This window comes from Saccopteryx bilineata, chromosome 5 (assembly GCF_036850765.1).
Source record: "Saccopteryx bilineata isolate mSacBil1 chromosome 5, mSacBil1_pri_phased_curated, whole genome shotgun sequence".
Taxonomy (NCBI): Eukaryota; Metazoa; Chordata; class Mammalia; order Chiroptera; family Emballonuridae; genus Saccopteryx; species Saccopteryx bilineata.
Window position 1 is genome coordinate 34,466,332 of NC_089494.1, and position 12,697 is coordinate 34,479,028.

General features: G+C 45.8%; 1 protein-coding gene across 2 annotated transcripts in view; it reads right to left on the reverse strand.

Moving 5' to 3' along the window:
* Nucleotides 1–9,071, reverse strand: part of LOC136306390 (aldehyde oxidase 2) — a 90,190-nt gene extending 81,119 nt beyond the window's left edge. For both annotated transcript variants that reach the window (XM_066232960.1, XM_066232959.1), the window contains exons 1-5: nt 8,866–9,071; nt 6,268–6,325; nt 4,505–4,601; nt 3,195–3,303; nt 1,428–1,554 (exon numbers count right to left, since the gene is read on the reverse strand). In XM_066232960.1, coding sequence (XP_066089057.1) covers nt 1,428–1,554; nt 3,195–3,303; nt 4,505–4,601; nt 6,268–6,325; nt 8,866–8,919 — 445 coding nt within the window. In that variant the 5' untranslated portion in view covers nt 8,920–9,071. The remainder of the gene's footprint in view (nt 1–1,427; nt 1,555–3,194; nt 3,304–4,504; nt 4,602–6,267; nt 6,326–8,865) is intronic.
* Nucleotides 9,072–12,697: the final 3,626 nt, after the last annotated feature.

Sequence of the window (12,697 nt, forward strand, 5' to 3'; positions counted from 1 at the left end):
GGCCACATTTGAGGGGGAGGAGTGCGGCCACACAGTGAAAGGACCCATGGAAGGCAGAGATTTTAGATGACGTGGTCTGATTTTCTCTAATGAAGCAGAGAGAGTAAAGGAAGTCCACTGGCAACTGGCAGGTTAGGAGAGTATGTCTGCACTCACATTTCAGACCTCAGTCTAAGAATTGGTGGGTCTAACAAATGATTAGTTTAAGGGCTATTGACACTTGAAAAATGATGTTACTAATCCTGTAGAAAGGATATGTTTATGAACTCCTCTATTAGTAACTTAAACCCATTCCAAATAGTAAAGGATTCTTTTTATATGTGAAGGGCTGGTATGACTCGAATTGTGTCCCCTCAAGAGATATATTGAGATCCTAACCTCTGGACTCTGTAAGTGTGACCTTATTTGGAACTGGGGTCTCTGCAGATATACTCATGTTAAACTGAGGTCATACTGGATTAGAGCATGTCCTAATCCAGTGACTAGTGTCCTTATAAGAAAAGGGATTTTTGCCCTGGCCAGTTGGCTCAGGGGTATAGCATTGGCCTGGCATGTGGAAGTTCTGGGCTCGATTCTGGCCAGGGCACACAGGAGAAGCGTCCATCTGCTTCTCTCCCCTCCCCTCTCTCCTTTTTCTTTATCTCTCTTTTCCCCTCCTGCAGCCAAGGCTCCATTGGAGCAAAGAGTTGGCCCGGGCACTGAGGATGGCTCTATGGCCTCTGCCTCAGGTGCTAGAATGGTTCTGGTTGCAATGGAGCAATGCCCCAGATGGGCAGAACATCGCCCCCCTGGTGGGCATGTCAGATGGATCCTGGTTGGGTGCATGCAGTAGTCTGTCTCTCTACCTCCCCTCCTCTCACTCCAGAAAAATACAAAAAAAAGAAAGAAAGAAAAAAGAAAAGAAAAGGGATTTTGGACATTGACATGCAGGGAGATGGCCGTGAGAAGATGGAGCTGAAGACTGGAGTGATGACTCTGTGTGAGTCAGGATGCTTGCCCACCAGAAAGTAGGAAGAGGCAAGGAAGAATCCTCCTCTGGGGCCCTCAGACTTGATTTCAGAACCTCAGCTCCCAGCACTGAGAGAATAAACTCCTGTTGTGTTAACCCCCCCAGTTTGTGGTAGTTTGGTATGACAGCCCTGGTGAAGACAGCCAGAATAGTCACTGCGTGGAGAAGTGGGGGTGTCAAGATGGAGACGTGGTCCCCATGCACTGTGTTAGTTCTGTGCAGGTCGCTTCAGCAAATGCTCTGGTAAACAGGGTATAGCTTGACATTCTTCTCTCCTGGGTGCATTGTAGCTACTCTGGGAACAACCAAGGGGGTTCCCGAGTGGGGCTGGGGTGACATTGTGGGTGGGGTGGAGCAGCCCGAGGCACACATCCCACCTGACCGTGGGGGTGGTGAGTGTCCTCTGTGTCAAACCTACCTGTCAGGGCGTCCATGACCTGCTCCTCGGAGGGCTGGGGGTGGTTCCTGAGCAGGGCGTACATGGACATCACCATCCCGGGCGTGCAGAACCCACACTGCGTGCCGTGGCTCTTGGCAATTCTCTCCTGGAAGGACACACACGTGGTCACAGGCCCTGCCTTCCTGCTGCCAGCACCTCTCACCAGGGCCCACATCCTGCATCTCCCTCATCCGTCTGGGGAGAGCTCACTCCCTAAGTAGATACCCCTCCACTCCGTCCCAGACCAGAGATGGCCAGTGTCCCCTTTCCTACTCTGCTCCTGGGAGAAGTGATGCAGAAGCCATTTTCTGTTATTAGACTCACTTCTCCAGCTCAGATGCCCAGATCCTTCTAATTGGGAATCAGCAGTGTGCAGCCTCTCTTTCCAGAGTGAGAAGAAGTCTCCAGAAATCAGTAATTATAAGGAAACTATAAGTTTCAAAAAACAGTTTTCTTAAACACCTCTACATTTTGACCAGCTTAGTTCTGACCATAGGTCATGTCTTTTTTATTAACTTGGAGACTATATACTGTTAACCTTATGGTACTTTCTTATTTAAATTCTTTTTTGTTGGCTCAAAGGAGCTTTTTTTTTATTTTAATGGGGTGACATTGATAAATCAGGGTACATATGTTCAGAGAAAACATCTCTAGGTTATTTTGACATGATTATGCTGCATTCCCGTCACCCAAAGTCCAATTGTCTTCTGTCACCTAACTGGTTTTCTTTGTGCCCTTCCCCTCCCCCAACCCCTTCCCTCTCCCCCCCCCCCCCCCCCCCCCGCCAACCTCGTAACCCCCACACTCTTGTCCAGGTCTCTGAGTCTCATTTCAAAAAGAACTTTACTTTCACAGGTCCAAGATTTTGGTCTGTGTTTCAGATGCTCACTATTTGGAATGTATTCCGTGGACCTGAGGTGTTGGCTCACCTGGGAGCTTGTAGGAAATGCAAGCTCACTCAGACCTCTGCTCTAAACTTCTGACTCATAATCTGCATTTTAAATAGCTCCCTGCTGATCTGTAAGCACATTAAAGTTTGGGAAGTCCTGCTCTACATTTCACAATGTAATGTCACCCTAGCAGTCAGGTTTATCAACCGTGGTGTAAACATCCTCCATGCACTCTGTGTGGTTGTGTGCTTCAGCTGATCTTCCTGAAATCGATTTCACATGGTTAAGTAAACCCAGGCTCCTCCTGCCTTGAAGGACTCAAAGCGTTGGTGGGTCTGGACCTATGACTCTCCAAACCCCTGCGACAATGTCACGAGAATCAATGTGTTTCTACCAACACATGTCACAGGACTCTTAAAGCCGGACTCTGTGCTCCAGCTTCGAGGTCAGCTTTGGAGAAACAATTGCAGGTGCTCTGGTGCAGTCACCCTTGATTCCAGATTTACTCCCAAGACTTCCATGTCACAGGGAATAGTCCTGAATTTTATCCTGTTAGCTTCTGAGACATTTATTTTATTTATTCTGCATCATAGTCCAGTAGGCATTAATCAAGGTTTTGAAAATCCTTCTTATCATTCAAGTAGAAAAAGTAAATAAAAAGATGATCATTAAGAAAACACGATGGATTTCCAGCTTTCCTTTAAACCACTTAACAGATACTATTATCTTGACCAACAGGCAGCCAAAGTTTCTGCTCACCCCTGGCCTCCACCGAGCAGCCCGAGGCAGCCTTGTCAGTTCAGCATTGGTTACAAAGAGACAGTAAAGAAGTGAGGATATCAGCACAGGCTCTTACCTGCACGGGGTGAAGCCTGGTTTGTGTGCTTCCCACACCTTCCACAGTGGTGACAGCAGCTCCGTGCAGAGAGCAGATGGGCACCAGGCACGCAGTGACGGAGAAGTGCCTTTGGGTGAGAAGGACAAGGAAAATCAAGGGGAGCAGCACAGTCTGCCTCCTGGGGAAGCTGGGAACCAAGAAGGGCAGCAGGACCCCCGCCCCCAGGCCTATCACTCAGCCTGGGAGATGGAGAACTGAAGGGGCCACAGGGAGGAAGAACTTAAGAGTCCCCTCTGCTGACTCTGTGCTATCTGTGAGAGGTGGGCACCCTCAGCGGGAATATGGGCATTCTGAACTTTAGAAAAAATTTCCCAGCCCAGAACAGATTACCTGGGTCTGGGCTTAAGGGAGTGGATTTGTGTTACAAGGAGTAGGGCTGGACCTCAAAGGATTTTCATTAAGACATTGATCCCATAACAGGCAAAAAGCACACTTATATCTTTCACCCATATTTGTGAAATATTTTTGCTTGTTAATTTAACTCTGTATAACAGGTGTCCCCAAACTACGGCCCACGGGCCTAATGCGGCCCCCTGAGGTCATTTATCCGGCCCCCCTGCCACACTTCCGGAAGGGGCACCTCTTTCATTGGTGGTCAGTGAGAGGAGCACTGTATGTGGCGGCCCTCCAACAGTCTGAGGGACAGTGAACTGCCCCCCTGTGTAACAAGTTTGGGGACCCCTGCTGGATAAGGTCACTCAACAGTATTGGATGGCTTCTGTTCTGAGGTCGTTTCTTGATTTCCTGGGCCAGTGGATTTGGGAGCAGCCCAAGTCCTGGAATCTGGTCCTTACAATGGAATTACGGCCCAGGCCCCTGCTCTGCAGGGTTGGTCTAGTGAAGTCCAACTGTAGGAAGGGCGTTAGTGTCAGCCAAAAAGTCATGCATTCAAATCCTTGTTCTATGACTTACTAGTTGTATGACCTTGAACAAGTCACTACATATTGTTGAGCCTCAGTTTCCTCATCTGTATGATTGAGGAAATGAATGATTGACCTAAATTGGTGTTTTTACATTTAGGATGCATAGATGGGCCTTGGGAGATCCATGATCTCTCTGAAACTGTGTGCAAGATATAATTAATTTGTGTATTTTCTGAGTATGAGTATATACTTTTTATCAGATTTTAAGAGGGATCTAAGATCCAGAGATACTGAGAATCACAAGACTGGGAGGTCCTTGGAGACCGGCTTTAGTTGTGAAATGAGAATACAAGCCTGGCAAAGAAGCAAAGCCCTCTCTGGCCTCGGGGTTTCTGGGCAGGATACCTGATCTTCTTGGACACAGGGTCACACTTAGACACCATCACGGTACAGGCCCCACAGCCTCCTCTTCCGCAGGCGTACTTGGTTCCTGTGAGACCTACTGGAGGAGGTGGTCAAGGAGAAGATGCGAAGGTAGACATGTTGCATCCATTATAGCTGCCCCCTAGGCTGTCACGAGTGGGGAAAGTCTTCTTTGGGTGTGGGGGTTCCGGGTCTGAAAAGTCATTCACCTCCAAGTCTCAGTAAAAGCCACTCCGTACCTTACCAGCTGTGTGACATTAATCGTCCTCTCCCTGCCTGTTTTCTCACTTGCAGAGAGGTCAAGCAATACCTACTTTATCTTTGCATGCTTATAAGCATCTCATAGGATAAGGGATGTAAAAGTAAAAGCCCTTTGAAAAAGTCTATTTTATTTTAAGTATTATTTGGGGGTCTAATCAAATAGTTAGAAGAGAGCTTGTTCTGAGCAGTCGAGTGCATTGCTAGTTTTGCCCAGTGATCTGTATGCATGAGAGTGATCCTTCGGGGAGAACTCCCAGACTTATTTTCATATACCACCCTGAATACCCCTTTCCGCCTGCGTGGTCCAGGTTTAATTCTAGGTGTAGGCTCAACATCTGCACCCTCTCTTTAGTCAGCCTTCTCTCTAATTGTGGGTCCATTTCCACAAAATTTAGGGGATTTGGCATCGCTGACTTCTTTTTAAGGTCACAGAGCTTATTCATTTAAATTGAGTCATAATCTCAAATGTTTATCAGAGAGATTATGTGAACGAGTGGAGCAGGTGTAACAGGAGAGATCATGCTGCACTTTGGGGACTAGGGACAGTCCCCACTCACCTTTAAACAAGACTGTAGCCATGCAGGAATGATTATCTTCACGTATTTTATGAGAAGCTAAAAATCCTGTTTGTTTGTTTGTTTTTTCTAATATAAGATTTCCTAATTTCTAAACATTGACAACTAAATTAAAAACTATGTGGGCTTTTAACCAATGCTTAAGGGCCGATTCCCTTAATTTATAATTTCTTTTTAAGCTGTCTTGAGTGATCTATCAGATTTATCAATTGAAATATGTTTACTATGATAAAGATCTAAATTTCAGAATATAAGGCCCTGGCTGGGTGGCTCAATTGGTTGGAGTGTTGTCCCAACATGCGGAAATTGTGAGTTCGATTCCCGATCAGGGCACACACAAGAGTCAACCAATGAATGTATAAATAAATGAAACAACAGACTGATGCTTCACTTTCTCTTTGTTTCTTTCCTGTCTTCTCTCTCTAAAGATCAATTAAAAAATATTTCCAAAAAAATAAATAAATTTGAGAATATAAAATGGGGGAAAATCTGCTGCAAGGAAACAGATGTAGGAAAAGGCAGTCTTTTTCCGATAGAGTCTTTGTGAATCTGAAAAATTTGGTCTCTTTCCAGAGCAGAGACCGTGAAACACAAGCCTCTATTACATAACAACTCTCCTGGGGTCTGGAAGGCCCTTAAAGGGGTAATTAGTGCTGAAATAAAGAGCTTAGTTTTTATTTCACTGCAATTAAATCAAGATATAAGAAACTCTGGGAAAACTTCATCCTCTGTAAATAGCTCAGTTATCTTAATATCTCTAAAATCATTGCCAATAGCAAAGAGAGAGAGAGCAAGGGTCAAGGGGGACCGACTGTTTGGGAATGGAGAATTTGCTTAGCTTTCATAATCACAGTCGGCCTGATTTTTAAGGCAAACATAGACATGGTCAAACTTTGATCAAAAGGGTTCAGTTCTGTCGTAGGAAGGTCAGCAGCGTGACTTCTGGGTCTGCATTCTTCTCTATCACCTGTGTCGAAGACAGAAAAAAGATTGTTATGGGGACTCAATCACCGGCCCAGTGGAATGTCTGTCGTGGTCCGCTTGATTTAGGGGCTGTGATATGATATATGGCCTGATTCCATCTGCCCCTGCTTTCTTGTGATCTGAGGGCCTACAGCCTTCACACACATTCGCAGAGCAGGAGTCTGGCACGCAAGTGCGGCAACTATGCCCTTTGACATGATGAGAGCTAGGAACCACTGCTGTGGAAAGGTGCCTGCGAGCTGTGTTCTTCATGTTTGCCGCACTATCAGTTTTTATGGAATCTTCCAACCCTGTCTTTCATACTCTTGAAATAGTTTAAACTGTGTGTGTGTGTGTATGTTTAATGGAGGGTTCTGGAAAGAAAGATAGGTAGAAAGTTTCTTACTCTGGTGCCTCTGAGACACCTCTAGTGGGGAGTACGTTGGCTGACATCAGGGATGACAGAGTTGGAGGCAGAAAGGGGCGGTGCAGAGGACTGAGGTCCTGGAAAGGCCCCAGGGGGAGCTGGCATGGCAGAGGAGCTGGAGGTGAACCTTGTTTCCCCAGCTCAGGACCCAGGGCAGCTTTGGTGGAACAATAGAATTTCGCCCTCCCTCATCTTAAACAGTGGATGTTTAGCACTAAAAGCCATGGAGGGATCTTGCTTGGCAGTTCCTTTCCATTTGCTTATTTGGGGATATTTCCTTTGACTTTGTATTGGGGTGTCCTGCAAACACCTCCAGCCATTCTCTTGCACTGGAGGAAAGAAAGATACAGCTAATCATGTTAGGTTCTTCCATTCTCTCCAGAAGAAAAACATGAACTTGTGTAGACCTCAAAGAATAAAACAGTACAGGAAGATGCTTTCAAGTGAAGATATTGAAATTCAACAGCTTTCTGGATCCATAGGGGGATCTTACTCAACACAAGAAGAAGCCCCTCTTTGCCAGCCACCTCAGGTCCTTTAAAAACGTCTACTGACAACATGGTTGGATAATATTTTTTATTATCTCTCTGACTCCTATTCCCACCACACACCCCTATATCTTCTCCAGTTTCTGACGTATTCATTATTTTAGTTGCAGCCAATTTATTTTGGGCTTATGCTCACAGAGAATATGGAACAGAAAATAGAGGAAGAGAAAGGCGTTGTGAAGTCTAGGGCAGTGGACAAGTGAGTAAGGCCCAGCGCATAAGTGATCGTTTTGTGGATGTATTGTGGCTGTGGAGACTGGATTCAGGATAGAGTGTGAGAAAGGGGAATTCTAGGGACATGACCAAATTCCAATCAGGTTTGTGGGAGGGGAAGGCTGGGGGCCCTGGAGGACAGCGAGTGAGACCCCAGAGAAGCCACCTGCTTTGGGAGCTACAGAATGGTCCCACTGAGAAACAGATAGGGACTCAGGAGAGGAGGGGGCCTGGCAGAGGACAGAGAGTTAACTAGTGGCCTGTGTGGACTGATGGTGAGGACTGGAGGGGAGGATGACAGGGAAACTGACAAAGGGAGACCCCCCTTTCCTTGTCATATAGGTTCCTCCTGAAAATTAACCATAACCCAGGGAAAGAGGGTACTCAAAATGGATGGCAATTACCTTTCAACCAATTCTGTATAACAGAGACACAACAGAAAAATTAAGTGGATTAAGAGAAAAAAAAGAATGCTCTGTTTCTTCTCCTCCTGAATTTGAAGATCAAGATATACTGCTGGAGCCTGACCAGTGGTGGTGCAGTGAATAGAGCACCGAACCGGGAGATTGAGGTCTTAGGTTTGAAACCTTGAGGTCACTGGCTTGAGCACAGGCTCATCCAGCTTGAGCATGGGCTCACCAGCTTGAGCATGTGCTCCTAGCTTGAGTGTGGCATCATTGATATGATCCCACGGTTGCTGGCTTAAGCCCAAAGGTCACTGGGTTGAAGCCCAAGGTTGCTGGTTTGAGCCTGAGGTCACTGGCTTGAGCAAGGGGTCAGTGGCTTGGCTGGAGCCCCCAGGTCAAGGCATTTAAGAGAAGCAATCAATGAACAACTAAAGCGCTGCAATTATGAGTTGATGCTTCTCATCTCTCTCCCTTCCCATCTGTTGCAAAAAAAAAAAAAAAAAAAAAGATATCCTATTAGATAATACTACATAAAGTGCTTCCAGTATATCAGGCTCAGTGTAAAGTGATTTACAAACATTGATGGGATTCCTAATCAGTGAAAGGGGCATCTCTCTTTTAATCTTGACAGCCACTGTTGGAAGTGGATTCTGAGGGTGGGTGCTCTGAGGCTCAGGGAGGAGAAGGAACTTGCGTAAGTTCACACAGTAAATGGCAGAGCTGGATTGAAGCCAGGACACATGCAATGGACCCCATTCTGTACTGCCTCCCCACATCCCAGAGGCTGAGCCCCGGCTTAGTGGGAAACAGGCCCAATTAGTATGGGTTCCCAGTCCCTGGCTTCTTGTCCCTGATTGAAGGGGCTTCAATGCAAACGGGCCACAAAAACTCCTCTCAAGTTAGTAGTTTCCATCTGGCTCAAGCCATGGTGGTAACACCCAACACTTACCTTCCTTCCATTCACAAAGAAAACCAACTCATCCGATCTGGATACAGAAGACATTGCACCTATAAATAGGTTTCGTCTTACAACTCTAGCTGGGAATGCTTTTTGGCATCAGCCACGGAACTGAGCACAAAGAATTTAGGTCCAAGCTCTGAAATTCTTTCTTATCTGGAAGCTGGCAGTTAAGAGTCCCAGGGAGCCGGACAGGAAGAGGAGACTCCTTGGCTTCCCGGCTTTTTAAGTCAACGGTGGCTGTGTGGCTCCACCTCTCACCTCGTGCTCACCCTGCCTCCCACCAATCCTGGCTCAGAGCTTGCTCTGTGCACGGTCCCCACCTCTTCTTGTTTTCTTTGAAGTGACAAGGCTCCAGTGTAAAAGCCATAAACAACTATTTAAGCTTAAACCCACTAGGTACACTGCCTTAGCCCCAGGAATATACCCTGGATGGGTTTCTTTCTTTTCAAAGAGAACTAGAAGCTGATCTCCCACTTTCCCCAGCTCTTATCTTATTCTAGTTGCAGAAATGTCTCCTCGTAGGAAAACATAGGGATAATTCCCATCTGTGCCCTAAAGTGGAGATGTGAGGTGTTGCATCCATCCAGCCCCTCTATATCCTCCCTACTTCCTCCCTCACCTGCAGGGTTAGTCCATTGGAAAATAGTGATCCAGTCAAGGCAACCATTTTATAGATAAATAAACAGAGGCTCAGATAGCTAAGATCAGTAACTCAGTACCATGCAGAAAGTAAGTAGCAAAGTGGGAACTAAAACCAAGATCTCCTGAATTAAATCAACTGTGAGTGTATAGACAGGTTCCTGGATAAAAATAAAAATATCATTTTTGATCCTTATGGTTATCTCTAGTTAGATATCTGTAGACAAAATCAAGCAGGTCATATTCTTTCAGCTAAAGCAATGCCCGAGACTTGGCCTTGCATGCGGATGGTGCAGATAGCCACTCAGGTGGTCCGGTTTCGGCAGAGGACACTGACCTCTCTGTTCCCAATACTTTCTTCATGCATGTGTGGAGCCTTTGCATGCCTTCATTAGAGTCAATTCTTTGTCTTCAGGCAAGCTCTTTGTGTGACAGTGCCTCAGGCCAGAGACAGCAAATACGGGGGTGTCCCTCTTGACCTGGCTAACTAAGGAAGCTCTTTCCCATTTGGTCCAGAATTGGCTTCAGACTTCTTTACATTACAGAGCTAGTCCAGAATCATTTCTAATCAAATGCAGTTGGAAGCTCCCAACTGTCTTTATAATTCTAATGCCTAGGTGATAGGGGAGCCCAAAACTTAAATATTTGGCTTCAGCAATAGTAACTTTTAGTTGTAGTGAATGGGAGATATGTAAGGGTTAGGAACTAGATCATCTGCTTGCTAGTCTCTCCTAATGGCTCCCTGGCTTTTACTTTGAAATGAAGCACAAAGTTTACCTTTATAAGAATGTCAGGAAAAGCTTACATTGGGGAGGGACCTGACAATTACTGGAGTTTACATCACAATAGTTTTTTATAAAATCCCTGCCACAGGATTAACTGTGAAAAGTTAAAGCCTGTAAATTATTTAGAAATTTAGTTCAATCCTTTTTTTAAAATTATTTTTTACTAAGTGAGAGGGAAGCAGAGACAGACTCCTGCCTGCGCCCCAGTGGACCTACTGACCGGGATCCACCAGCAGGCCCCCTCCTGGGTGATGCTCTGCCCATCTGGGGCTGCTGCTTTGTTGCTTGGCAACCAAACCACTTAAGGCCTGAAGTGAGGCTGTGGAGCCATCCTCAGCAGCCAGGGCCAACTTGCTCAAACTGAGCCATGCCTGCAGAAGGGGAAGAGAGAGAAAAGAGAGAGAGAGAGAGAGAGAGAGAGAGAGAGAGAGAGAGAGAAAAGGGGGGAGGGGTAGAGAAGCAGATTGTTGCTTCTCCTGTGTGTCCTGACCACAAATTGAACCTGGGACTTCCACGTGCCGGGCCAACGCTCTACCACTGAGCCAACCAGCCAGGGCCTTAGTTCACCAATCTTAAATATTTACTTTGTATCCTAAGAAAACAGGGAGTCTTTTCACACATAATTCCCAGAGGCAAACGGTCTCAGAGGCTCCGGGTCCCAGCTGTTCCTGGGAGACACCTGCCCGTGGCTGTCTTGAGGATTTACCAAGGACACTAGGTGGGACCATGCTGATTGGGTCTGTGCTACACAGAAGACCTTGCAGAGGAGATGTTTCTGCAGCTGAACCCCCGCCTTTTGCATGTTGTTATGTAACTAACAGCATGGACTTTTTTCTTTTTTTTCCTTTTGCTCCTGAATCCCATAAACCCCACCAGCACCAGGAGAGTGTTAAGGCAGGTTTTTGAACGGGACTCACCTGCCTTCTCAGTTGTTGTAATTGATGACACAGCTTATTCCTTCCAGGTCCTCGTCTCTCTTTATTGGCATTAAGGGTGACGGGTAACCCAGAATTCGGCTTTGTTTTCTGATTACACAAGAGCCAGGCATACCTATCTTCGTGTAACTGGAGATGAGTGTTCATACATGTGTGCATGTGTTTGTGCGTGTATGTGAGCGTTTCGTATGTGTTATAACATTGCTGAATAAATACACAACAGGGTTATGAGAGGAGAAGCTGGAGATGATGCTGTGAATAGGGAGGGCCTCAGATCAGATGTTTTTTTTTTTTTTTTTTTTTTTTTTTGCATAAGCTAATTTTGCTAAAATTAACCCCAGTAGCTCTCTGAGGCTGAGAGCATGAGGACCAAATTCCTTGGCCCAGTGTTGAAAGCCCTTCGAAATCTGGGTCTGTTTCTGGTCTCAGGCTCTTTTGTTCTTCACAAACAACTCCTGCTCCAGCCAAACTACTCTTCTCATCATTCTTCTGCCTTAATTTATCTGGCATTTCTCCACTGGACACCATTTACTGGCTTCCCATCACACTTAGCAAAGCCCATAAACTTTCCATGGAGGCCCCTTGGGGTCGGCACCACCCCTTCTCTGGGCACATCGTCAGCCACTATCTTCATTGTTCACAATCTCTGCCATATTGACCCTTTCCCTGTCTCTTGAATGTGCTAAGTAATTTCCTGTTCCAAGGCCTTGGTGCATGTTATGTATTCTGCCTTGACTTTTTCTTCAGACTTTGGCAGGGTTGGTGCCTTCTTGTTATTTGGGTCTAAGTTCTTTCTTGAAGGTGAAGTCACACCTCCGCCATGCTCTCTTCTTCCACCCTGTCTCACTGTCTTCATAGCTTTCATTACCGCCTGACATGGTAGTACCTTATTCACCTTATATGCCTTCTCAGCTGGAATGTAAGCTCCATGAGGGCAGGGACATTTCTGTGTCCCTGAGCCTAGAATGGTGCTTACCACATAGTAAATGCCTAACAGATATTTGTTGAATGACTGAAGAGGCTCTTCCAAGTCTGCAAGGACAACCCTGTTCTTGTCCTGCTGTGATCACCCTCCCTCCCTCTTTACCATCAAAAAGCAGCATCAAGCCTCCCATCTGTCCTTTTCCTCAATGCCAAAAACACCTGCAGATCCAAATGATCACTTTTTTTTTACTTTTCATTTAATCAACCAGGAAACTAGTTGGTAATCTTTTTAATGTTTGTCTCTCATTTTTCCAGTTAAGGAATATGCTCCTAGAGGTAAGAATAGCTAGTTGTATCAATCACAGTGGTCAGCATGAATGACAATTTGTTCTTTGCAGGGGTTAATAAATGCTTGACTCATTATCTAAAATACTTTAAATGAAGAAAGCATTGCTCCCTCACTCATTCACTCATTCATTCATTCATTCATTCACTCACACACTAGATATTGAGCACCCACTTTGCACCAGGAAGTAT